The following is a 26,734-nucleotide window of genomic DNA, read 5'->3' on the forward strand; positions in this document are numbered from 1 at the left end:
AATATTTAAAAAAAAAAGAGACGAGCACCCATTCATTTAAATTGCAAATGAATGGCATTAAAAGGACACTTTGCACTTTGGCAGCTGCTCCGGGTCCTGGCTCCGCAACCACCTTCAGCTCCGCTCCAGCCTCACATCCAGCAGCAGGTCCTTTCGGAGTTGTGGCTTGCTTGCCAATGGCAGGTGGCAGGTGGAAGGTGGAAGGACGAAGGACACATTGACCAGGGCAACGCGTTTAAATCTCATTAAAAAGTGCATAAATGTTTTAAATTTGCTCACAGCAAAACGTCGGAATTTCCATCGACATGCGACGGACGCTCCGCCGCGAAAGTCAGCGAAAATGTGCGGATTTTTATTTACTCGGAAAATGGGCAAAACTGTCGTCGACAAGTGGGCAAAAGTTGGATTCATTATGGGGCCAGGAGACAAATGCATTAAGTGGTGAAGATGCGCCGAGGAGTCCACGGCCATACTTACCGCATCGGCTTCATTAAGGCCTTGATATCGTTCGGGTATTCAATGATCAATTTCAGCTGGGTGCCGCCCTCCTTTTGCACTGCGGAGAGAACCAAGGGGAGAAATGAATGTTAATTAATCAGGCACTCGAAATTAATTGATGCAAAAACCGAAACCGAGACCGAAAACGAGAGAAAATCATGAAAATTTCCCAATTCAATGACTCTTCGCTGTGCAATCATCGGCTTTGAAACTGTTGCCAAACCAGAATCCCCGAAAATGTACACTCGACTAAATTACCAATTAAATTCCATTTGAAAGAGCTCACAAAGAAAAACATAAATATTACGTATACGTAACGCAAATGCACACAAAGGATCCCCCTGTTCGGTTTTTGCATGTGAAGTCAACCGCAATGCATTGGCCATTACAATGACAGACAGTAGGGTAGCTCATTGGCCACACTTCGGACTCTGGCTGGGGGGTGGGGGGGGTCTGGCTGGGATGAGAAAATTAAACCACATTTCATTCGAATTTAAACGGAAAACCAGGACTGGAGAAGGTGGGGAGCTGCAGAGCGGGGAAGATTCTACTTTACTCATGAGTTATGACTCGAAAGTTGCTCCCAAGCCCATGTCCTGGGTGTGTGTGTTAGAAGAAGTTATTTGTGTACGTACGAGTATACGTATGCGTGATAAATGCTTGCCAGCGCCGGAAGGAACCCTTGCAGGGAGGAAAAGTTGCAACAATTATGCCACCAAAGTGTCATTGTTGCCTCTGTCTCTGTCTCTCTCTCTCTCCCTAACTGCAAATGAGTTTTCTTTTTGTTGCTCGGAGATGCTGCTGTTAAAAGTTTATTATTAATAAATTAAGACTTTAATGAAGGCGCTGGTAAAACTTTCAAATGGAAATAGTTTCGCAGCGGCACCTCAATAATCCAGCGGCCCCCCAGGCCCCAGGCCCCAGACTCTCTTCCCTCCTTAATTGAGTTAAATGTGCAAGCAGCAGGCCCACTCCACAGCCAGGAGACATCTAATCCCGCAGGCCAGAGGCCAACAAACTTTGCCAGTTGAAGACTACGAGTATTTATGACTTTGGAGTGCCACAATTGCAGAATAAGAAGATATATATATATAGATGTAGATATAGATGTAGAAGGGGAATGTGTCTTACCAACATGCTGTATTGGCAGCTTGATCATGTCACGTAGCACCGCATCCACCAGAGTGTCCTGTTCGCTGTACAGCTCCTTCTTCGTGATGCGCAATTGGAAGCGCTCCAAATTGCTGGCATTGGCACTGCAGAAACAAAATGTTGGAAATGTAAGTAAAAATCGAACACCGAATCGAAGCCGTAAGCCAGCTGTCGTTTGACGGCACCCAAAAGGAAACCGTCGGGACAATCAGGGACTGGGTTTTGGGTTGCGTCTTTGCGTTCGCTCGATTCGGTTTTATTTGGTTTTTGGTCTGTTCTGGGCTGGGCTGGTCTTGTCGGGTCTGGTTCCCTCATAAGTATGCCATGCTCTGGGCTGCATATCAAGATTTCTCACATTGATTTGTCAAAGCAATGCACACAGAGAGAGAGAGAGCGAGAGCTGGGCCAGCAGGAAAAGTGTTCATTCCATCTTTCCCTTCCGTCTGTCTGCCTTGTCTGTCATGACAATTTGGTTTGCAAATGCCAAGGCAGCACAGCACCCATATCAGCCGTAATCTTTGGTACACTGCCCCCTGCGTTTCTTTGCCTTCCGCCTGGCAATTGCCAGAAACTATCTTTTCCTCTCCGATTATGCTTTAGACTCGTTTTTGACATGTGCCGCTCCACACATGGCAAATGCTTTTGTCTTAAGCCCTTGCTTCCAGCAACTACTCGTAGATTCTGATTCCGATTCCGATTCCAATTCAGATCCAGATTCCGATTCCGATTCAGTCCAATTTGTGCTGGTCGAGCACAAAAAACCGATTGCAAATATGTAAGCTCCAAAATGTTCAGACCAGTCCCCGCTCCCCCGTTCCCTTCGCTCTGTGTTAACTTTTGGCAGTGGCTTTCCCTGTTGCACTGCAGACAACAAATTATCCCAGCAGTCATGACAAATTGAAATGCAAAACTTTTCACTGAAATCTAGCTTCTGCTGCTGCTGCTGCTGTTGCTGCCACTTCTGTGCTGGCTGCCCCGGCACTTGGCCAAAAATGATGGCGAATGATGGCTGTGGAATGAGAAATGATTTCTGCTACTCCATTGTACGCCAAGTTTATCACGATAATGAAGTCATATCCGGAGCTGCTCTGCTGCTCTCGATGGCATCCACATAACTCATTCTTTCCCCTTCTCTGTCCCTGTGGCTGTCGCTGGCTCTGTCCTCCTGGACTCCTTCCTCTCCGCCTCTCTGTCATAATTTGCCCGTGGACGTCTGTGCGGAACGCTCAACGCTTAACGCTTTTTATGCTGCCTACGTTTGTCTGCCTCTGATTCCTTTTGGCGTCTTGATCTAACCTTTTGTTCGACCGGAAGGAAACAAATGTCTAGCTGGCCGACAACCTGGCTGCCTGTGCACGGAATGACTTTCAATATTTCAACGTTTTATGGCAACGGTGACAGCATCCTGACTGTCTGGCATCCTTTGCCTAGCAATGAGCTGGACTTTAAAGAGCTCCAGCTCTGGCAGCAGTCTAATTGCCACACCAGAGCCAGGCGGCAATTGTCATGAGGCTGTGGCGACCGCAAAAGCGAGGAATTGACACGGGTTCCAGGGTTCGAGGTTCGAGTAAGTGCCATCGTGGCAGTGGCAGTGGCAGTGGCAGGAACACATGCTTCAGTCGTGCCACAAAGTATGCTTCATGAGGTTGCCATGGCAAAGTCAAAGTCCTGTTCATATTTCATTTGTCAACTGCGGTGGAAGGCCAACAGCAGCAGGAACAAAATGCAGAGGAGCACCAGAAAGGAGCAACAGCAAGGAGAATTGTAACGGTTGCGGTTGGACAATACCGATTCAAAATAGGTTATCGCTATGGTGCTCGGATATCGCATGCAATAACCTTGGGCCAATTAGCGCTGCAGGGCATAGTATAGTTGGGGTGGGTGCAAGCAAGCTCGAGGTAGGGAACAGCTGAGCTGAGCTGCCGTAAGTGCTGTGCAGCGCATCGCAACGGAGCTTTCGAAGCCGAGCTTTAAGATCGGTAAGCTCGTATTTAAGCAGTGCAAAAGCACCAGAACGTTCTCTTTTGAAAATTTGAATCTGTGCAGCCGGTGGCTATCGCCGCTTCGGGAAAGAAAAAAATATATAACTAAATCGACCACGTGTAATCCCAACATAAAAGAAAAGTAAGAAAGTACAACCCGAATAAGTGCCCCAAAGACAAACCGAGAATAAATAAAACGTAACGGGGAAAGTCCCACACGGTGGGCGCGCCGCAGAAATCGGGCGACAATTAATAACCGTGCGCCGAGAAAAGTGGCAAGTGTTGTTCTTGGTGCAAACCCGTGCGTCCCACAACTCGGCCAGGAGCACCCAACACTCGTGTCTCCGTGGAAAAAGCCCGGAAAAACCGGTATGTAAAAGTGCCCTGTAGGGAAAATTTAGATTTTTTTTCTGAGCCTCGTGGTTTTGGTTCTGTTTCGCCCATAGGGCCCTGGCCCCGAGCGGTAGCCACCCGGCTCTCCCAAAGTTCTGCCCCACCCACACCAAACTCCCACCCTTGACGGGAGTACTCTTCGGAGTCGACCTTGGTGTGGGGCCGGATTTTTGTTCCCCTTTTGGAGTCGAGGAAGCATCCACCTGCCCGGTGACATAACCTCCACCGGCCCTAACCCTTGCGCCATATCTAACGTACGCGCATAGAGGGCATCGAGGGCATCGAGGGCATCGAGGGCATAGAGATTACCCCCCCTCCCTATGCGCCGCTAACTCGCTGTCTGCGACGGCCTAGAAGACGCCGCCACGGATCCGGACCGAGATTTTGTAGCATAGTGTAGTTTTAATTGTAATTTTTCTTGTTCTTTAAGCACTTATATTCTTTAACTCTGAGGTACAGTCCTACCTCGCTAGGCCAGTTCCCAAAACGAAATTTATTTTTCGGGTTGGAGACTTAACGATGTAATCATAAAATAACCGACTACAAAAGAAAACCTTTTCATACCCCCCCCTATTTCCCAATCCCCCTCCGATTTGGGCACACACTAACAGGGTCTCCACAGCTCCACCATGAAAGGCGCCTTTCAGCGAGGGACCACTGTATGCAAGCCGTAAGTGAACCCATTTTAATATTCTCCTTTGCGCTTGTATTCGTTCAAATCTAAAACGCATGCGCAGCGGCCAGCCGCTGCTGATAAGAGAGCGCAACGCTTGCGTTCCACACGCTCGAAGCTTTTCGGTCTCTTCGGTGCCAATGCTGCTAAGCTTGCATTGCTCGCATTCCCTGCATTCTTTTAATGCATGGAAACGTAGCCAAGCAATACACTAACCAACATAGAAAAAAAATCTCCTCAACCCAGAAAAATTTTTAATAAATTTATAATGTTAAATTAAATTTCGTTTTGGCTCACCATTGCTGATCGCTGGTATGACCCCTGCTGCTTTTGAATAATTTTTTTTATTTTTATTTTTTTTGCCTTTATACATACCTAATTTACTTAATTCTAATATCTTATATTATATTATATATTATCTAATTATACTCCACCATTTATATATACCTATATCTATAAAAATTTTTTTTTGTGATTAAGCCTCCTATTTTTTTTCGCATTTCATTAATTTTTTTTTTGAGTTGCCTGCTGATGGTAGTGCAAGACTAGCATTATGTTAAGAAGTGAACCTTTGTTTGTTAGTTTGGATTGAAGCAAAATGTTTATGATGAATTACCAAGAAATATATTGAAGTTTACTAGCAATGAACATGGAGTAGACTTAGAATTTTCCTAGGGACAGGGTGACCTAATGGGGTAGGGTAAGAAAATTAGGGATTTCCAGAACCTTCGCACCCCTGGAAATCATGGAAGGGTGGGTATAGAATCGTGTGGGTCGACTTCCATCGCAAGACCTCACGCCCGCGAGAGTTTGGAACACGCCGACGAAAGCCCCTGGTACTTTCGGGTACACCCTATAATTGTGCCATGTAATGTCCGTTATGCTCGGAATAGGCATAGTGTTGTTTTCGGAGTTCGCTCCCTGTAGAGTCACGGGATTCTAATATTTTAAAGTTTATGTAGTAGGAGTCGAGACGCGGTCAAACGAACCCCCCCCAAGTTACCGAATGAGCACGGAACCAAAGAATCCCCACCGGCCGTGACCTCGACATCCCCTCCAATCCATCCCCTACTCACGTATAGAAATATATCGTGGCGAAAATGTTACATAAATTTTTGGCGCCCAACGTGGGGCAGGGTTTTTCCAATGCTAGCTACTGTCTATACCCAGTTGGACGCGAGGGTGTAACGTTGTTACATAAATTTTGGCGCCCAACGTGGGTCCCTAGCAAAAGTTATAGTGACAGTAGAAAGTATTGGTCACTTTAGCAACAAAATCAGCTATTGGCTCGTCCCACCTATTGCTCGTTTGTATTCATATGCTTAATGCTGACTTTAGTTTTCTCTAAACGATCTGGTCATTGCTCCGATACAATTTCAGAATATTGCGGATTCTGCTTGGATCCTAATACTGGTTGTTCCTCTGAGTTTTATTGTGAAGTCGTCGAGTCTACGACGAAGGGAAGCTTAAGTGATAATCCGGAATTAAGAAAGTAGTTCCCAGGGTGACGCATCCTGTCGGGCTAGTCAAACTTGTTGTCTGGAATATGTATATATGCTGCTTGCGTATTCATACCGAACAAGCGAGATTGGTTTAGGTCGCGTCCTTCAAGCTACAGTTAATTCAGCGGAGATTAGTTTCAATAGATTGAAGTGTGAGGTTGATTCGGATTTGGTATTGTTACTCTTTGCGCATAGCATACGGTTGCATACAATTGCAGAATATTGCATATTTGGTTTAGGCCGGATATCAGTACTGATTGTCCCTGTACGGGTGATGGAAGCACAGAGATTGCGGTCCCAGATTTGGTCTTCACTCATACCCTTACCATTGGCGGGTATTATTCCAGTGGCAGCGGTGGCTGCATATGGTTGTCTGGAACTAGCGCGTATGCTGCTTGCGTACCCTTGCCGAATCATATGTGGACACTTAAACCAGTGCACTGATACTAAGACAATGCAAATTAGAAACCATAGCCCAAACAAAATCCATTCTTTTGTCGCTGTTCCAAAGATTCGCAACTCCTATCCCTATCTTATTATGTCACCCATTAAATGTCACCCTAGGAAAAATTTGGTAGAATATAGAAAACAAATAATAATAAAAAAATTATAAAAAAAAAATGCCGCTGCGACATAGTCCTCCGCACAACAATCCGCTGAGTTCGGAAAACTTTTGCGGCATTTGTTGCTCCGAAATGTCCAATACTCAGCCGTGTTTTTGTACTCCGTGCAATCACGTTTTCCATAAAGCATGTCTGGAAGAATGGTTCCCTCATCACGAGGAGTGTCCGAACTGTAGCCGAGTATGTACGTTATCTCAAGCAAAACTCGTTGTTGGCAATTGTTCTCCAAACAAGCCGCAGCCGGAGCCAACAGAATTACCCGGTCCCTCGGGAATTACTACTCGAAGTCTCGCCAAAGCTTTGGAGGTCGCACAGACCCCGGCAAATGGACATTTTCAGCCAGAGACGGGAAAGATATCCGAGGGAAATGGCAAGAATACCCAATTGAGCCAAATTCCAACTGTAGGTTCAGTCCCGGTAGAACGAACCAATAGACCCACTCGGTCCAAAAGAATTCGAGCACCAGCCAAAAAGCAGGTCCCGAAGATCCCGCCAGGTCGATCTTCCGGTCCGGAAGTAGTGTGTTTGTCGGGATTGGATGCTAGCCATAGCTCCAACCAGACTGAAGCTCCGTCAGCTAATGTCGCCACGCACTCTAGCCCTTGGGAAGCACCCAATGCACGGACAGCCCCTCCAAGCCAGGGGTTGGACTTGGATGTCCTCCAACAGATAATTGAGCGCACTGTGGCCAGAGCCATATCCACTTTGCACATTCAGCCGCCAGCGAGTCCGCAGGAAGGGTATGCGAGGCCAAATATCCCAACACCAGTTTCATGTATAAACAGCATGACTAGCCTGCGAGCGGCCAAGACGGCCAACATTATGCAAAAGTGGAATGTTCCTTTTGATGGTTCTACCGAAGGTTTAGGGGTAGAAGAATTCATTTACCGAGTCAAAACATTAACCGATGAAACCTTGGATAGCGATTTTCTCGGCCTTTGCAAACATTTGCACATCTTGCTGGTTGGCAAAGCGCGCGATTGGTATTGGAGATACCACAAGCAGGTAGATCGCATCGTTTGGACAGAATTTTGTGCAGCTCTTAGACAACAATATAAAGACTATCGTTCTGAGTTTATGAGCAAGGAATTGATTCGAGCTCGAAAGCAACACGTCGGAGAATCCTTCGTCGCTTTTCACGACGCCGTGGCTGGTCTTATAGATAAATTTGGAATTAAAATGGCGGAAGAGGAATTAATAGAAATCTTAAAAGCAAATTTGCTTCCCGAAACCCGTCACAAAATCTTATATCAGTCCATTAGCTCAGTTGGTCAATTGAGAAGATTAGTACAGATGCATGAAAATCTAGTGCAGGAGTTACAGAAATCTGACAAGTCTCGGCCACCGGTCGGCCGCCGGTCGATACATAGTCTGGAGGAATCGCGCCCTGAAAGCGATCAAGAAGAGTATGAGGATATCAGCGTAGAGGCCATTCAAAGTTCGACGGCTAAGCGTTCTTGTTGGAATTGTGAGGAGCTTGGACATGTGTGGGAAAATTGTATGGCAGATAGGCGGATATTTTGTTACGGCTGTGGAGCTCCGAATGTTTATAAGCCGCAGTGCCAAACATGCATTCGTAGAGCTTCGGAAAACCGTCAGAAGGGTGCACCCAACAACAGCAGGATGCCCCCAAAAAACCACCATTAATCTTGCCCGTTGACTTAGAGGGAGACAAGAAGAGTTTGGCTTCTTGTTGGGAGAAAAGAAAGGAAACGAATACGATCGTAAAGAGAAGTTGTCGGTTTTTACCCTATCCCGAACGGATTCATAAATATTTAGAGGTTCGAAACAGAATTTTTAATGAAAAACCACATGAAGCCCCAAAACGAATCCAGCGTTTAAGAAAATATTATGATAATGTCAAAAAGAACCGTAGACTGTTAGTTTCCGCTATTATTAATAGTCCCAAGGATATGCGCAGTTATGCCGAAGTATCCTTTCTGGGTCGAACAGAACAGGGGCTGTTAGACACCGGCGCAAGTATCAGCTGTATAGGTGCGGAAGTAGCTCAGACTGATTTTTCATCCTTTTCTGAATATAAACTAATAAACGCCACTGCAAAAACTGCAGATGGCCAAAGTCAACAGATAATGGGGGTATTAAATGTCATCATGCGATATCGAACTATCGAGAAACCCATGAAGTTATATATAATTCCATCCCTGACACAAAATCTAATCCTAGGTCACGATTTTTGGAGATCCTTTTCGCTGGCCCCAGACATCATTGCAGCTGTCGAGATAAGCTCGAAAGACGATGAGGCAGCCGAACCAGATCCCTTACGGTATCCTTTAACGACGCAGCAAAACCAACAACTTGAGGTAGTTAAACAGTTATTTCCCAACGCGACGGCGGGACTAGGGCGTACGGCCTTGCTTAAGCATCATATCGATGTAGGTCAGGCCGCCCCCGTAAAACAACGCTTTTACCCGGTTAGCCCAGCTGTGGAAAAGTTGCTTTATGCTGAGGTAGATCGCATGCTTCAACTAGGCGTTATCGAACCGTCATCCAGTGCTTGGAGTTCGCCGATGCGACTGGTTCTCAAGCCCAACAAAGTCCGTCTGTGTCTCGATGCTCGAAGACTGAATGAAGTCACCCGTAAGGATGCCTACCCATTACCAAGTATCGATGGTATTTTTGCCCGGTTGCCCAAGGCAAATATCATAACCAAGCTGGACCTAAAAGATGCATATTGGCAGATCGAACTCTCTGAGGATGCCAAGGCACTAACTGCTTTTACGGTCCCGGGAAGGCCTTTATATCAGTTTAAGGTTATGCCTTTTGGTCTGTGTAACGCTCCATCCACTATGTGTCGTTTGATGGATGAGATCATTCCCCCGGATTTGCGTTACTGCGTCTTTGGATACTTGGACGATCTCTGCATCGTATCAGCAGATTTCTCTTCCCATCTAGCCGTGCTGGTACGACTCGCTGAACAGTTCAGAAAAGCCAACCTGACTCTGAATATTAAGAAGAGTCAGTTCTGTGTCACCAGCGTCAATTATCTTGGATACGTCATCAGTAATGGATGTATTTGCACTGATCCCTCCAAAGTAGCTTGCATAGTGAACTGGCCACCGCCAAGGAATCTCAAACAGGTTCGCGGCTTTCTTGGGGTCTGCGGCTGGTACCGTAGATTCATCCAGAATTTCTCTGAGCTATCCTGTCCTATCACCGAGCTTCTTTCTAACAAAAAGAAATTTATTTGGACCCCGGAAGCACAAGTCGCAATGGACTCTTTAAAAACCGTGTTGACTTCTGCTCCAGTGCTCGAAAACCCAGACTTCGAACAGAAATTTTTCCTCCACTGTGATGCTAGTGATTTTGGTATAGGAGCCGTGCTCGTGCAATTGGTGGATCTGCAGGAAAAGCCAATTGCGTTTATGTCGAAAAAACTAAGTCGTGCGCAACGTAATTATAGCGTTACGGAGCGCGAGTGCTTGGCCGTAATTCTGGCCATCGAAAAGTTCCGTTGCTATCTGGAACTGCAGGAATTCGAAGTGGTTACCGATCATTCCAGTTTGTTGTGGCTAATGCGCCAGCAAAACGTGTCGGGGAGGTTAGCTCGATGGATTTTTAGATTACAGCAATTTAAATTCTCGATATCGCACCGAAAAGGAAAAGATCACATTGTCCCCGATGCTCTTTCCCGATTACATGAACCGGAAGTATCCGCAGTAGTGAGGAGTCCTGTGATAGATCTCGAATCCGATGCCTTTCAGGATGAGAGCTACCAACAGTTAAAAGAACAGTATCAGAAAAATTCCTCTCAACTGCCCGATCTGAAGATAAACGACCAATTTCTGTACATTCGAACCGAACACGCAGATGGAAAGGCAGGGCAAGACAGTCGAACTTGGAAGTTATGGGTTCCCGAGCGACTGAAGACCGACGTTCTTAAACAAGCTCATGACAATCCTACTTCTGCGCACGCCGGCATGCAAAAGACCATAGAAAAAGTTCGAAGAAATCTGTTTTGGCCCGGTTTAGCTAAAGATGTTCGAGAGTATATTCGTAGTTGCGAGGTGTGCAAAGCATGCAAAGCTCCTAACTATACTCTGCGGCCACCCATGGGTAACCACATACCAACTTGTCGACCCTTTCAACGATTATACATAGATCTGCTTGGACCTTATCCACGCAGCAAAAATGGACATGTGGGGTTGCTAATTGTTCTAGATCACTTCAGTAAATACCATTGGCTACACCCCCTGAAGAAATTTACTTCCGTAGTAATCCAAGAATTTCTGCTAAAGCATATCTTTCATGCATATGGGGTGCCTGAAACTATTGTTAGCGACAATGGAAAACAATTCAAAGCTACAGAATTCAACGCATTCTTGACACAGCTGGGAATTAAACATATGTACACGGCACTATACTCTCCCCAAAGTAATGCGGCGGAACGAGTAAATCGTTCATTGTTAGCTGCCGTGCGAGCATATCTTCAGCAGGATCAGACATACTGGGATCAGCATCTTTCAAGTATATCTTGTTCGCTGCGATCGTCACTACATCAGTCCTTAGGTTGTTCACCATATCGAGCCCTGTTTGGCTTAGATATGCTCACTCATGGGACGGATTATAAGCTGCTGAAGGATTTAGACTTGCTGGAAGAACCCATTGTCCCGGTAGCTAGGTCAGACAATTTAGCTCTAATTCGAAAAGATATACAGGGAAATATTAAGAAAGCGTATGAGCGCAACGTGGCTCAATACAATTTACGAGCCAAGCCTGTGTCGTTCCGAGAAGGTCAGGAAGTATTTCACCGAAATTTTTCCTTGAGCAAATTCACGCAAAACTTTAATGCCAAATTGGCTCCTAAATTTCTGAAATGTCGCGTGCGGAAAAGACTGGGTAATTGTTTCTACCTCTTGGAAAATCTGCAGGGCCGAGAAATAGGAACCTTTCATGCGAAAGACATTCGATCCTGATTCCCGCTAATATTCCGTCTAACGGTGGCATATTATCGGGTGGTGTAACGGTTGCGGTTGGACAATACCGATTCAAAATAGGTTATCGCTATGGTGCTCGGATATCGCATGCAATAACCTTGGGCCAATTAGCGCTGCAGGGCATAGTATAGTTGGGGTGGGTGCAAGCAAGCTCGAGGTAGGGAACAGCTGAGCTGAGCTGCCGTAAGTGCTGTGCAGCGCATCGCAACGGAGCTTTCGAAGCCGAGCTTTAAGATCGGTAAGCTCGTATTTAAGCAGTGCAAAAGCACCAGAACGTTCTCTTTTGAAAATTTGAATCTGTGCAGCCGGTGGCTATCGCCGCTTCGGGAAAGAAAAAAATATATAACTAAATCGACCACGTGTAATCCCAACATAAAAGAAAAGTAAGAAAGTACAACCCGAATAAGTGCCCCAAAGACAAACCGAGAATAAATAAAACGTAACGGGGAAAGTCCCACACGGTGGGCGCGCCGCAGAAATCGGGCGACAATTAATAACCGTGCGCCGAGAAAAGTGGCAAGTGTTGTTCTTGGTGCAAACCCGTGCGTCCCACAACTCGGCCAGGAGCACCCAACACTCGTGTCTCCGTGGAAAAAGCCCGGAAAAACCGGTATGTAAAAGTGCCCTGTAGGGAAAATTTAGATTTTTTTTCTGAGCCTCGTGGTTTTGGTTCTGTTTCGCCCATAGGGCCCTGGCCCCGAGCGGTAGCCACCCGGCTCTCCCAAAGTTCTGCCCCACCCACACCAAACTCCCACCCTTGACGGGAGTACTCTTCGGAGTCGACCTTGGTGTGGGGCCGGATTTTTGTTCCCCTTTTGGAGTCGAGGAAGCATCCACCTGCCCGGTGACATAACCTCCACCGGCCCTAACCCTTGCGCCATATCTAACGTACGCGCATAGAGGGCATCGAGGGCATCGAGGGCATCGAGGGCATAGAGATTACCCCCCCTCCCTATGCGCCGCTAACTCGCTGTCTGCGACGGCCTAGAAGACGCCGCCACGGATCCGGACCGAGATTTTGTAGCATAGTGTAGTTTTAATTGTAATTTTTCTTGTTCTTTAAGCACTTATATTCTTTAACTCTGAGGTACAGTCCTACCTCGCTAGGCCAGTTCCCAAAACGAAATTTATTTTTCGGGTTGGAGACTTAACGATGTAATCATAAAATAACCGACTACAAAAGAAAACCTTTTCATACCCCCCCCTATTTCCCAATCCCCCTCCGATTTGGGCACACACTAACAGGGTCTCCACAGCTCCACCATGAAAGGCGCCTTTCAGCGAGGGACCACTGTATGCAAGCCGTAAGTGAACCCATTTTAATATTCTCCTTTGCGCTTGTATTCGTTCAAATCTAAAACGCATGCGCAGCGGCCAGCCGCTGCTGATAAGAGAGCGCAACGCTTGCGTTCCACACGCTCGAAGCTTTTCGGTCTCTTCGGTGCCAATGCTGCTAAGCTTGCATTGCTCGCATTCCCTGCATTCTTTTAATGCATGGAAACGTAGCCAAGCAATACACTAACCAACATAGAAAAAAAATCTCCTCAACCCAGAAAAATTTTTAATAAATTTATAATGTTAAATTAAATTTCGTTTTGGCTCACCATTGCTGATCGCTGGTATGACCCCTGCTGCTTTTGAATAATTTTTTTTATTTTTATTTTTTTTGCCTTTATACATACCTAATTTACTTAATTCTAATATCTTATATTATATTATATATTATCTAATTATACTCCACCATTTATATATACCTATATCTATAAAAATTTTTTTTTGTGATTAAGCCTCCTATTTTTTTTCGCATTTCATTAATTTTTTTTTTGAGTTGCCTGCTGATGGTAGTGCAAGACTAGCATTATGTTAAGAAGTGAACCTTTGTTTGTTAGTTTGGATTGAAGCAAAATGTTTATGATGAATTACCAAGAAATATATTGAAGTTTACTAGCAATGAACATGGAGTAGACTTAGAATTTTCCTAGGGACAGGGTGACCTAATGGGGTAGGGTAAGAAAATTAGGGATTTCCAGAACCTTCGCACCCCTGGAAATCATGGAAGGGTGGGTATAGAATCGTGTGGGTCGACTTCCATCGCAAGACCTCACGCCCGCGAGAGTTTGGAACACGCCGACGAAAGCCCCTGGTACTTTCGGGTACACCCTATAATTGTGCCATGTAATGTCCGTTATGCTCGGAATAGGCATAGTGTTGTTTTCGGAGTTCGCTCCCTGTAGAGTCACGGGATTCTAATATTTTAAAGTTTATGTAGTAGGAGTCGAGACGCGGTCAAACGAACCCCCCCCAAGTTACCGAATGAGCACGGAACCAAAGAATCCCCACCGGCCGTGACCTCGACATCCCCTCCAATCCATCCCCTACTCACGTATAGAAATATATCGTGGCGAAAATGTTACAGAATTCGCCACAAAAACAGGGGAAAGAGGAGGAGGAGGGGGAGCAGGAGTGGTGCCTCAACAGAACCTGCGTAATTGATGAAGCCTCCCGCTGTGGACACTGACTGAGCACTGGACCCTGTCCGCACAATCCTTGGCCGGTGGTCGGTCAGCAGCGGCTTGGCTTGAATGTTTTCCCAATAGTTTTTTGGCAGCAAGCTGTTGCACTGGGGGACGGTCGATGCTACAAGGAAAGCCCACGAAATGGAGGAGATGGGAAATCCAAAATTCAAATCGCTTTTGTAATTGAGTCACGTAAATCAGTTGCAGCGGCCGCCAGTCAACAAAAGCCCGAAATCGCATTACAAGCGAAAGTAAAAGGGACAAAGAGAGAGGAGGAGAGGCAGAGAGACAGAGATGTGGCACGTGACACAAATGCACACAAGCCCACGTATACTCTGTATCCCTCTCTTTCTCTCTGACAACCGCAGTGACAGCAACGCAACGCAACGTAAGCGGCTAACAACTCTGCCCCTCCGCTGATCCCCTAACCAACCCCCTACCACCACCCCTCACCCTCACCCTTTTGCCACTTGTCTAAAATCCGCGCAAAAGTTTGTTATGCAAAAGCGTTGACAACTCAACGACGTTGACGACAGAGCAAAAATAAAAAAAATAAAAATAATTGAAAAAGAGATTTTCATATAATTGGTCGTCTCACCGCCACCCCTAGGGCAAGGGGCAGTTGCACGTTCCTGCCGGTTACTTGCGTCAAGAGTTTACTTTGAGTTATGTTTAGCGGAAATTAAATTTAAATGTCAGCCGAAGGCCGGGCGCTTTGGCAGGCGGCCATCTTTGAATGACGCCCACTAATCAGCTTAATTGCGCTCGGTTTGGCGATCCAACGGGACGATGGGACGATAGGAACGTTCATGGTGGGATGTTGCCAAGGAGATGAAGCCAAAAATAAATAAAGCTAACTCACAATACAGTAAATTCCAGGAGGTTTTTTCCAGCCAAAGGATCTACTTTAAACAGATATCTGAGGCTGATGATATCTCCAGCAAGATACAAAATTATTAATTAATGCAATATTAAATTTCAATTGCCACCGGACTTGGGGCTCAGGCCGCGTAAAACATTCCAAAGTCCGGGAGAAACTTCCGCAGGATTATGACTGGTCGAGTGACTGGCTTTCACTGGATCTTGCTGCCGCCTACACCATTGTTGTCGGTGTTAGCCGTAGACCAAGGCCGGGCCCCCGAAGGGGAGGGAGTGGGAGGGGCGGGGCGGGGGATACTATAATAACAGCTGTCAGCCGGCATGTCCTGGCCTTTGCTTAAGCCTCGCAGTGGCGTACTCGCGAACGCACTCCCGCAACCCGCAATTATTTTCCCATAAGAAAATGTCAGTAAAGTTTTCCCTGCGCAGTTTCCTCTCCTGGCAGCTGCGACCAGGCCGAAGCCGCAGGAGCCACAAAAGTGCTCCACAGATAGACAGAGACAGAGACGGAGGGAAATAGGAAAGGGGCGGGGACGGGTGAAAACTTTGTGCGTGTGAAATTTTGCGACCGCGAAGACCAAAGAAGGGACGCCAGTACTTTGGTGGACGGACGGACCACGATTGCAGCACGGCTCACACAACGGACACTTTGGCAGAGAGTTTGGCGAAGAGGAGTCGCCGGCAGAGAGGGGAGAGGGGGGCAACGGGGCAGAGGAGTCGTTGAAGCCGGGCACAAGAAAGTGAAATTAAACTTATATTGTAGCCGGGATAAAACTTCGGCGGCAAGAGCGCGCGAACATTAAAACCAATGACAGGCAACTGACTGCAGCTGGGATCCCAAGAACAAGCACAAGAGGAGTGCGAGCTGGGACACGAGACTCCTGCCGCTCTTCCTGGAGTATCCTTGAGATGTCAGCAAGCTCTCAGTGTCTTACACACTCGTCGACACTGAGCACAGTCGTTTATTGCTAAGCACATTCCTCCAGCTCCAGCTCCTGCTCATTCCCCAAGCCGAAACTGACTCGCATTCGCATTTGGACGGATCCTGCTCGACAGCTGCTAAAACTTCTTGTATTTCTCCTTTTTGTCCTGGCGTAATTCGCCTGAAATAAGATTTCTTCTGTGGCAGCTCAACGCGGTCGCAATTGCAGGCTAATTAAAAATTTGTCATACTAATTAAACGCAAGCCGCAGAAGGACGCGGCGGCCACAACTTTCGCTGAATCAGTGGCAATGTCAGTGGCTGTGCTGTGGCGCCGTGCCACCGTGCCAACGTGCCACCGTGGCATCATGGCAGTGGCACTAACTTTCCGTAATTATATCCCAGCTAATGTTGGACAGGCTTTTGTAGTCACTGTGTACCTGCCTGCCTGGGACTCTTCAGCCCGGGGCTAATATTTCATCGTGTAATTTTAGGCACATTTGCATTATGTCACATTTTTTCACATCTTTTCACCGCCGCCGCCGTCGCTCGGTTGGGCGGTTAGGCGGTTAGGCGGTTGCATTCTCATGGAGATGGAGACGGATCTACCTGCGGTGCATTGTGCGAGCAAAAAGTGCTGACTGAACCACGAAGCCAACTCCGGGAGGAGGGAAATTAGATAAAAGACAACGTCAAGCATATAGGGGCTTCTCGGTGTGCATCTGCTCACCGAGCGACAGTATTTTAATGAGATATAGTATCTCTGGCGCCGAGCGACAGGCGACAGGACAGCAGTCTCAGCCAGATATGCCTCTCTCTCTCTCTCTATCTCTTCAAGAAAGCCAACATGGCTGGCTAAATATACCTGAGGCTGAATTTTCGGATACATTTCAGTTAAAAACAGATTTAAGATTCACAAAAGACGCACCTGAACGTAAAGAAAAGACTCCGTTTGTTTACTAAACTTTTGGGTTTTCCAAAATATCATAGAATCTACCAAATTAGTGTACCTTCGTCTTCAACCTTATCTCTCCTTGAAAGAGCATCTAAAAGTCCCCAAGTGTCCACAAGTTATCCTTTAGTTTGTCCTTTTTTTTCCACCCACGAACATTTACTGGAAGCAATTTCGCTTGTTAATGAAATTTGCATTCGAGCTACGTGAGGAAGACCAAACACACAAACACAAAAAAAAAGTGTAGCAAACTTTCTGGCTTGGTTTTCGGTGATGTGCTATAAATTAGAAAATCAAGCATTTTATGCTAATGCCGACGCCCCCACTTAGCCGGCGAGCGCTTGGCAACCCAGACGACAGCGGGGAGATACCTCCCCTCCCCTCCCCTCCCCTGCAAAAACAACCAGTCAGTGGAGGTGGAGGAGCAGCAGGAGCAGCGGGAGTCGGAGGAACAAGAACAGCAACAAACTGTTCAGTTTGACAAGTTTTTGCCACTTTGCATTTTCCCCTTTTTCGATTTTCCACCCCCCGGCTTTTCTCTTGTCTCTTGTCTCCTCGCTTTTCCCCTTTCTCTTTTTTGTGCAACTTTAGCCAACTAGTGAAGCAAATGAAATTACTCATACGCTACGTATTCAATTTTGATAAAAACTGCCAAAAACGATTTCGAGCGAACAGAAGCTTCAACATTGCTTCTTCGAGTGTCTGTCTGTTGATTGGGCGAGGGGCGGGGGGGGGGGGGAACAGGAAAAATGGAAAATAAGGAGAAACCTCTACCCGAAGAAAAGCGTAAAACGTAACGAGTGCCGAAACCGAAACGGAAAGATGGAAGATGTAAGAAGGAGGAAACTAAGCTGATTACCCGCCGACGGGGGGGAGGAGGAAAATCAAATGACAGCTCGACGAAATAAATTTCATTGCTGCCTCAAGTGTGTGTTGAAGGTACGGTGGGGAGGTGGGGCGGTGGGGCGGTGGGGCTGCACATCCACATTGATTTCTTTATTGCAGTTTTATTTGATTGTACTTCCCTGCCAAATTACGCATACGCCATGTTGAGACAAGGCAAACTCTCATCAACGTTATCGGTGAGCGGCATCTCCTCCAGCAGCCTCCATCCCCCCTCCCCCGAAAGTCCTATTGCCCCGGGCAACAACAATCAGGCAACACTTACCCGAAACAGATAGAGACATATAGATATGGAGAAATGGGTTCTAGGGAACGAGAATGGGCTCGAGGATGAAGACGCACAGTCGTAGAGCGCAGAGCAAATGTCTAAAGCGTAAATGTGTCACGTAAATGGAGCGTAAATTTCAATGAAAATCATTTCAATTCCGTTAAAGCCCCAAAAGTGCCGCAACTGCTGGTTGCACACTCAACCCGCTTTCAGTTGGCACTCCCTCTATCAATTACCACGTGCGCCCGGTGCCTGCTAAAGTGGCCCAAGGACTCGGGCCAACATTATGTCCTTCCGCTTAGAGGAAATTGAATTTTCTCCGTCGTCTTTCTCCACAGTCCTTCCCCGTCGCAGTCCCGCTCACTCACCTGGCTGTGCGATGCAGCATCTCGGACAGCGTGGGATTATCCACGGACACATCCGGCGCATTGTCCACTATGACATGGTAGTACTCGTCGGTGAGCAGCAGCTTCTGCAGATCCACATACCGATCGTGCGGCGTCGGCTTGCGGGTGGAGTGCATGGTTCCAGTGCCGGGTCCGGCAGCGCCTCCAGACCCTCCTGCCGCCGCCGCTGCCGCTGCAGCCGCATCTTGGCCGCTGGTTACGCCTCCGCTCTGACTGGCAGCCGCAGCCTGAGTGGATGCCTCCTTGGAGCCAGATGAGTTGCTGTCAAGAGGGAGAGAAAGAGAGAGAAAGATTGTTAAAGGTCGGTTTAAAAAAGTGGCATAATTAGCTTCGGGCGGGGGGTGGGAGATGCGGAGGCTGATGCTAAGGCACACTCGACAATGGTCTTCGGGCTCTTGTTGCTAATTGCAACTGCCAAGTGGCAGGATCAGAGGCGGAGGCTGAGGCTGAGGCAAGCTTTAAGTGGCAGCAAGCAAGAGGCAGCTACGTAAGTGGCCCCTGGCTAAGCAACTAAAGACACGCACTTGCAGGTAAGTTGAAACTTTGTCAGCCCCGACTTTTAGTTGCATTTATCTAAGAAGAACACTCCCACACACACACACACACACACAGATAGCTTCACACAGATACACGAGAAAGCTTGACTGCAATAAACTGAAATTGCAGGCACTTCAATGTCTGGCCCTGCAACATCCCGCCCCCAAGTACATGTAGGGCAGGGTCCCAGCCAGCGGCACAGTGGAAGGAAGTTCGACATTTGCTAGATAATTCCATTAGAAGGAAGTGCCCCCAGGCACGGGGGACGCCTTTCCTTGGAATCCACCTCGGCTCGTGCCACAGGTTCTGTTTGCTTTGCCCCACTGTGTGTGGCACACTCGGCTTTGGTAATCATCTGCAGTTTAGTCGGCGGCGCCTTCTTCAGACAAAAAGAGTGCTCGAGAAATGAATTAAAGTTTTCGAGAATTTGTTGGCAGCCTTGACTCTTGGCTTTAACCACCGCTCGTTAGGCCTGGATGGGGCCAGAGCGGGGCGGCGAATATGAAATTATGTGGCACTTGTGTGACCATTAAAATGAATGTCAGATTCTGCTGGCAAGCGCCGGCCTCTTCACATGCCCCAAAATGCACATCATTAGACAGACTGGGAGCCGTGCCACACAGAAAATCTGTGCCCGAAAAGATGAGTACTTTCCATTTCGGCAAAGTGCCGTTTTCAATTTTTAATTTTTGCACAAAGTCTTCCCCCTGAGCTCCTCCGTCTCCACCTGCCGCAAGTCTTATCCGTCACCTCGACAGGTGTGTGCGTGTGTGTGTGTGCGAGGCAACCGATGGATGCAAAACTTTTTCAATTAACATTTTGCCAGCCAAAGTCTGAGCCAAAGACTGACACGAGGCTGCTTTAAACGAATTCCCCAGCGAATTAGACGATATCATCCGGGAAAGCCGGCTTTCACTTTGAATTTTCCCCCGTAACGAGTTTGTGCAGATTTCACGCATTTCATTGAAAACCGCATAATGCCACTTTACGTGCTAATAAGTATTAAAATCTCCCTTTGTGTACACACTTATGAAGCCGCAGCCTTCCTTCCTTCCGCTCCCATACAAAATTGATTCCACATGCCACCAGCAGCAACGCGCTGCGCCTGCCACACGGCCAGCCCCTGGCAAAAGCAATGACATTACGAGTACAAGGGTCGGCCCTTGTTTTGTCCTCCGTTTTGGGGAAGGGGCGACGGTGGCGGCGGCGGCGGCTGCACGCCGCGATCGATGGTGGCGTGCACTTAATTACACTCTGGCGAAACTTTGCTCATTAAACTGTCACATGATGTGCGTAACGCTGCCCACATAAGCTGCCCCTGTGATGCGGTTAATTAAACAGTCAACAGTAACAGCCAACAGTAGCAGCCACGAAGAGCAGGGCGGCATACACACGATATACAGCAGCTGCGATTGACAGCAGCGGGATCAAATGCAGTTCAAAGTTTATGCAAGTCCAGGGGTGGGGGGGATATTGATGCTTCAACAAGGAGCAAATTAAGATCTAATGGACTGCCTTGGCGCTGGATACCTGAGCAGCAGTAACGCACAAATAATGGTACAGCCACGATGGTACCAATGAATGTCTGAGACAAAACAGTAAACCATACACTGTAAACGGAGACTGTAAGAGGATTACGCTCAGGGAACCCGCACCTGCCACCTGCCGTAAGGATATGGAGAGGCGTCTTCCCTTTTGGGAGACCTCAACAAACGTTTCGACTTTAATAAGGTATGGTAAAGGGTCTTGCATTTCTATATAACTGCAATCGCTCAATGCCAATACTATTATTATTATTATTATTAAGAAAGAAACTATAAAATTTATTGCCTCGTTACAGCAACTCCCATTGATCGCCCCCAAAAAATGTAATCATCAGTGAATATAAATTTCCCTTGTTCCATTAAAAGACAGCGAGAAATATTCAAGCCATTGCCAAGATGATGCTACGGTTTTCCGTTTTTTAATGAAATAATTAAAAAATTATGAGGCTGGCAGACGAAAGAGGGGTAGCAGACGGGTAGGGGGTGGTGGTGGAGCCACCTCTGACGACGAAACATTTGATGCTTAAATAGAATTTATTACGCTTCACAGCCACGTTGCACGACTCAGTGCATGGAGGCATCATAATTTTGCATTTGCCTTGGCGCATAAGTAGATAGCGGCCCCAAGACCTGGGGGCTGGAGGGAGCCGTAACCCCCCAGGACACGGAATCAGAATCGGGCAGGGATCCCAGCAGCTGGTAGGAGCTGGCAGAGGAATCTCCGAGACACGAAGCTCGGCAAATATGGGCAGGCAGGCGAACGACTTATGAATTAATTAAATATTTACTGGCTAAACATTGGCGTTTTACGTTCCCTGCGCCGCGCTGTCAGGTCGAGTCCCGGGACTCCACAGAACGGTACGAGTATAGGGTATATACAGGGTGGGGTATGGGGCTCGGCATCGTTTGTTGCACCTGGAGGCCTGGACCGGTGAGGGACCAAACGGAAGGTCTTAACAGTTTCCCTTGCGCCTTGCTGCGTCATTTTGATGTTTTATTACTTGACTTCCGCCGGCCGCAGCAAAATGGCGCCGCAGCAACCTCCTCCTCATTACCACCCCCGCACGCAACGGAGAGGCGGAAAGACGGAAAGACGGGGCAACAAAAAGAAAGAATAAGGTGTGTAAAATGAAACCGACTTGGCCCGGTCGCCGCTTTGTATATATATTCTATAGAAAGGCATTAAGGTGGCGGGCCACGGGTGGCTCCTGCAGCTTGTCTAACTCCTTCGCCTCCTGCCCTACCTTGTTGTAGTTTCCAAGAAGGTGCCTTACCATCAGCATGGTCTACCCCTTGGGTACAGCAAATTACGTTTTAATGCCAGGCCAAGCCAAGTTTTATTGCAACTTTTGTTGCATTTCTGCTAAATTGAATTATGTACAGTGCCGTGTTCCATTCCATTCCCTGCCGTGTGGCAGAAAACAGGAGGAGTCGGCGTAGAGGTTGGGCTACGTCTAGAGGGAATGTTTGCCGAAGTCAATGGCCCCCGACCACCGACCACCGACCCCATTCGCGATTTGTGCATAATTTTTAATCCCCTCGAATGGGCAAAGACGGGACGGGGTAGCGGATAGCGTGGCCCCCGCGAGCAGCAATAAATCTTGGCACTTCAGGGGTTTCCCGTTTCCCGTGTGCCCGCTTTCCGCTTTCCCGTTTGCGTTCAAAGTTCACGATAACAACGATAAGTCGATTAACTGGCTAAGTCTTCATCGAAAACTAGCAGGGTTTCTTCATTTCCATACGACTGTTCGACTGTACTTTAACATTCGATTTGACTATCGATAAGTTCCGATCATTGCGATGACTAACTATGTAATTGATTGATTCTAGATTAATTCATTCTTTAAACTGACTTTCCCGCTAGAAACTGCTCTCCCCACGGACTAGTTTCCAAATCTGATTCCACGATTCCGATCCCCTCCAGGGAGAGAGGGGGTCGAGGATGGGCTGTTAATGGTTTTAGCACTCACCTTTTCTGCAGGAATTTGCGCTTGAACTCGTGCAGCATTCCGCCGGCTCCCGCTGCGGTGGCATCGTAATCATTGCCATTGCCGAAGCGGATCTTCTGGTGCTGGCTCTGGTGCTGCTGCTGCAGCAAGTGGCGATTGGCCACACCAAAGTCCATCTGCACATCGACGATGAGGAGGAGGGTGAGCAGGACCAGTGTGGCCCCCAGGCTGATGAAAAGCCGCTCCTTCAGCTTCATAGTACGCAGGACGGCCATGATGGGATTTGTGGGGCAGCTGTTGCTGCCACCGATGGTTTCTTTGCTGACTGTTGCTGTGGCAGCCCTTTGACTGCTCCAATCGCTGGCCCCGAAACTATTACGTAGCCTCGACAACCAGCCCAGGCTTTTGCCAGAACCTAATCCTGGAGCTGCGGCCGGTACTGCCGCGGGTGGTGCCTCTCTGCCAGAGGCGTCTGCGGGGCGAGGTGTGCGCACCAGGCGCCGCCTGATAATCACACGTCGTCGGGGCGGTACCTCCTCCTGCTCTGAATCTGGCTCTAGCTCGTGGGGCTGTAACTTCTGGTCAAGAGCTCTCAATCGCAATCGCAATCGCTCTCGTGGCTCGGACGGCTCTAGGGTGTCGTCGTGCGAGTATCGGCGGCCGAGGGCATCAACTGAAGCGGAAGTCTCAGCAGCGGTTCCCCAGCTATTGGCTTCGCCCTTGTTATGCTTATGCAAATTGGTTACGCTTATTTGTTCAGCTGATAACTGGCCAAAGAGTGGGCTGCCATGGGCGATGGGACGGGGGCGGGGGCTATCGTAGACTGTTTCGATGTCAGTGTAGTTGTTCCAATATTCCGACTCTTGCACCTCTGGTTGCTCCTCTGCCTCTGCCTGCTGTTGTTGCAGTTGCAATTGCTGTCGATATCGGAATCGCTGCAATCGCTCTGCTAGCGGTGTGGACTGCGCTGTCGCTGTACGAAGGCTGCAAAGAGAGCAACAACAAAAATTATCATTAGAAAACCCAATGGAAAGGCCAGGAGTGCTGCAAGGGGGAGTTAGTGCTGGGCGGAGCGACAGCCTCTCTGTTCGAAATGCAATCAAAATCGATCCTTAAACAAATTATGGCCAATGCGATTCCAAATCACTGAATAAACAAAAAGAAATAAGAGCGAAAAGAAGTCCAAATTTAATGGAGATACCCATATACCCTGCAGATACCCATTAACTGGCCAGGAATTGTGGTCTATATCGTCGATCTATATCCATGAAATCAAAGCAAAAACATTTGCAAATCCTTTTCCATAGAAGAGTAAAATATCTATGAGGCCACTTCAAATGTTTACAACTTTATGAGAATGTTACTCCACTTTCTCTTTCTCTGCTGACCCCCTCCCGCTCTCTCCACCTCCCTGTCTAACCATAAAAAACATGAAAAATATGAACCGTTCGGACGGACATTCTGCAGTTCGTATTTTTTGCGTCTGGTTATTCATAAAGCGGCGTCAACGACGACGGCAGCGGCGTCATGGCATCCGCTATGTTGACTGCCACCGGAAATGCGACAGCAGCCATTTTTTTCTAGCTACTGTTATCGTTTGCCACTGCAGCTGCTGCTGTTGCTGCTGTTGCTGTTGCTGTTGGGGCTGCCATCATGTTGCCGGCTGTAGTTCTATTTTATTGTCTCCATTTTTATTGTTCATGCTTTTTGCTGCCTACAACTGCTGAATGGTGAACGTTGCACGTTGCACGAGCATATTTTTCATGCTACTCGACTCGTTCCCAGTTCCAGTTCCCTACCCCGACCCCGTTCCCTTGCCCGCTCCCGGCTAGTCGAAATTTTGAATTGTAACTATAACAGGATGGGGCTGGCCGCGTCCTGTTGCCACAGGACCGAGAGGACCAGGCCATGCAAAGTGGCCGTTTTCTGTTTAGAGCCGGTGGCAGAGTTAACGAAGCTTGTGGCACACACAAACACACTTGCAGAGGAGTCAACATTGGTTATTTAAGCTGCCTGACGACCAACAAATTCGTTGGTCACTAGCGTTGCGCTTCTGTCTCTGTCCCTCTCGTTCAAAGAGATATTCAGAAAGCCCCCTTTGATTGACAGGCATATACACTTGCACAGTCGATTGAGGGGGAGGGGGAGGGGCTGGGTCCGGGTCTGGGACCGGGTCTGGGCCTGCTTTATGCCAACGTGGCACATGGTTAAAACTTGCACTTGCTCCACAAAATTAAATGTCAGATTCTGCAGTTTTGTATGCAAAATTGCTGATTAGAGCAGGCAGGCAGAGACACACACACACACACACACAGGCAGAGTTATCAGACAGATACGAGTAGATAGATAGATACTCGTACTCGTACTCGTACTGAGGGGCAGGCGGCAATAAATTGGCAAACAAAAGGCAGCTGAAAATGTCTGAGAAGCAGTCACGTCAATCAAATCACATATCATGCCAATTTTCTATGCAGGTCCCCCCGAAAGCCCCGGGCCCCCTCGAATTGGTAGAATCATATCCATGACGAGATGATTTGACAGCCAGACAGCAAAACGACTGGATCTGTTCTTGGGTATAGCCATGGGCGGCTGGCTATGAGGCCTGTCAGAAAAGGGTTGCACAGACCTGTCTGCGGCGATGCCCGGCAGCAGGCCGCCGGCCGGAGAGTGTTGCCAACATCAATGGCCAGTCGAATACGTAATCCGTACGCGATGGCGGAGGAGAGTAGCGTAACACAGGTCTCTGTCCCCATATAAGGTGATAAGAGCTGGCAGCAGCAGCCGCAGCAGCAGCAGCAATTGCTGTCGCCGCACATTCGATGTTGCTGTTGTTTCTGCCGCCTCGCCTGATAAAATTGCTGCGTTGCATTAAATTAAACTCAAGCGGTGCGGTGTGGGGTGTTTAAATGCCACACTGTCGCCTGTCTCGTACTGGAAGTCAAGTGCGAGGAGGGCACAAGCAAAGCAGAAGCCCCAGCAACAGATACGAACAGCAATGGCATCGTTTTAATGCAATTGCTGACAGCAGCAGCAGCGGCAGCAGCAGCAGCAGCAGAGACAACAGCCACATCGCTACACTGAGTGACAGCAATTTCCTTTCCCATTTGCGCTTTGTTTTTATTAATCAGACATACAGCGGGAAAAAAACACAAAAGAAAGAAAGAAAGAGATGTACTTAAATCAGCTGAAGGGCAAAAGAGTGCAACGTAATGGCAGCGCAGAACGAAAGAGTGTGGAAAAAATGGAAGGGAATTTCTATAAAAAGTTTTCCATATCATTAATTAAATTAAGGAATTCAGGCAAATTGATTTCCGCCCACATGGAGATCTATCAAGGAGAGGGCCATAGGGAACCATCAAGGACACATCCAGTGTCCTTCAGCAATGCAAATACCAATTAGACTTTATTGAAACATTCAGAAGCACTTCTATCCACTTCCGGAAATCCACTATCCACTTCCGTAAAACACATCTCAAGTGGAGCATATCAAATATCGCGGGCTATCTGCAAACTGTTGCCACAAATCGAATTCACTTTCAATCAAAGTTGACAAATGCCTTTCCGCTACCTTTCTCCCGCTCAATTAGCCCTCTCGAAAGTCAATGAACTGAGCATTGGAAAAGTAGCGTACAGTACGAGTATATTGTCCAGCACTTGAATGGGAGACAGAGCTCCGGATCCCCGAGTCCCCGAGTCCCCTTTCTCCCCCCACATTGATATGCTATGCTTGATTGGGTTTTGGGATTTCCTCGACTTTCCTCCACCCTAATTGTGTGTGTGTTCCCAATTGTAAATGCAACTGCGTAACCCGCTTCCAACGCAACGAAATGCAATGTAACTCGACTGCTGCTCGACTTGGATCCATTCAAATCAAATCAGTGATTGTGCAACATCTGGAAATGACACGCTTAATGCATTTCCCCCCCTCTCGTGGCACTCGGCGGCGACCCTGCTACTGGTTTCGCTTTTTCTTGGGGCCACGCATCGGTGCCGTCCGAGAATGTGGCTGTCCATCGCCGACAAAAGACTCGACTTATTGATCGGTTACGCCAGCTGTTGCCATGTCCTGGTAACACTATT

The 26,734-nt window shown here is 47.7% G+C and overlaps 1 protein-coding gene and 2 long non-coding RNA genes across 5 annotated transcripts in view; 2 read left to right on the forward strand and 1 right to left on the reverse strand.

Moving 5' to 3' along the window:
- The window catches only part of LOC6896811 (extracellular serine/threonine protein CG31145), an 82,399-nt gene that overhangs the window by 8,743 nt on the left and 46,922 nt on the right, over positions 1 to 26,734 (reverse strand). For all 3 annotated transcript variants that reach the window (XM_033377484.1, XM_003736219.3, XM_033377487.1), the window contains 4 exons: positions 22,676 to 23,638; positions 18,586 to 18,885; positions 1,630 to 1,754; positions 478 to 556 (listed from right to left, as the gene is read on the reverse strand). In XM_033377484.1, the coding sequence (XP_033233375.1) occupies positions 478 to 556; positions 1,630 to 1,754; positions 18,586 to 18,885; positions 22,676 to 23,638 (1,467 nt within the window). The remainder of the gene's footprint in view (positions 1 to 477; positions 557 to 1,629; positions 1,755 to 18,585; positions 18,886 to 22,675; positions 23,639 to 26,734) is intronic.
- LOC117183514 (uncharacterized) lies at positions 3,419 to 5,523 on the forward strand. The gene is made up of 2 exons (XR_004468615.1): positions 3,419 to 4,001; positions 4,079 to 5,523. It is a non-coding gene; the product is annotated as an uncharacterized lncRNA (long non-coding RNA).
- Positions 11,424 to 13,910, forward strand: LOC117183513 (uncharacterized). The gene is made up of 2 exons (XR_004468614.1): positions 11,424 to 12,388; positions 12,466 to 13,910. It is a non-coding gene; the product is annotated as an uncharacterized lncRNA (long non-coding RNA).

The sequence above is a fragment of the Drosophila pseudoobscura genome, chromosome 2 (genome assembly GCF_009870125.1).
Source record: "Drosophila pseudoobscura strain MV-25-SWS-2005 chromosome 2, UCI_Dpse_MV25, whole genome shotgun sequence".
Taxonomy (NCBI): domain Eukaryota; kingdom Metazoa; phylum Arthropoda; class Insecta; order Diptera; family Drosophilidae; genus Drosophila; species Drosophila pseudoobscura.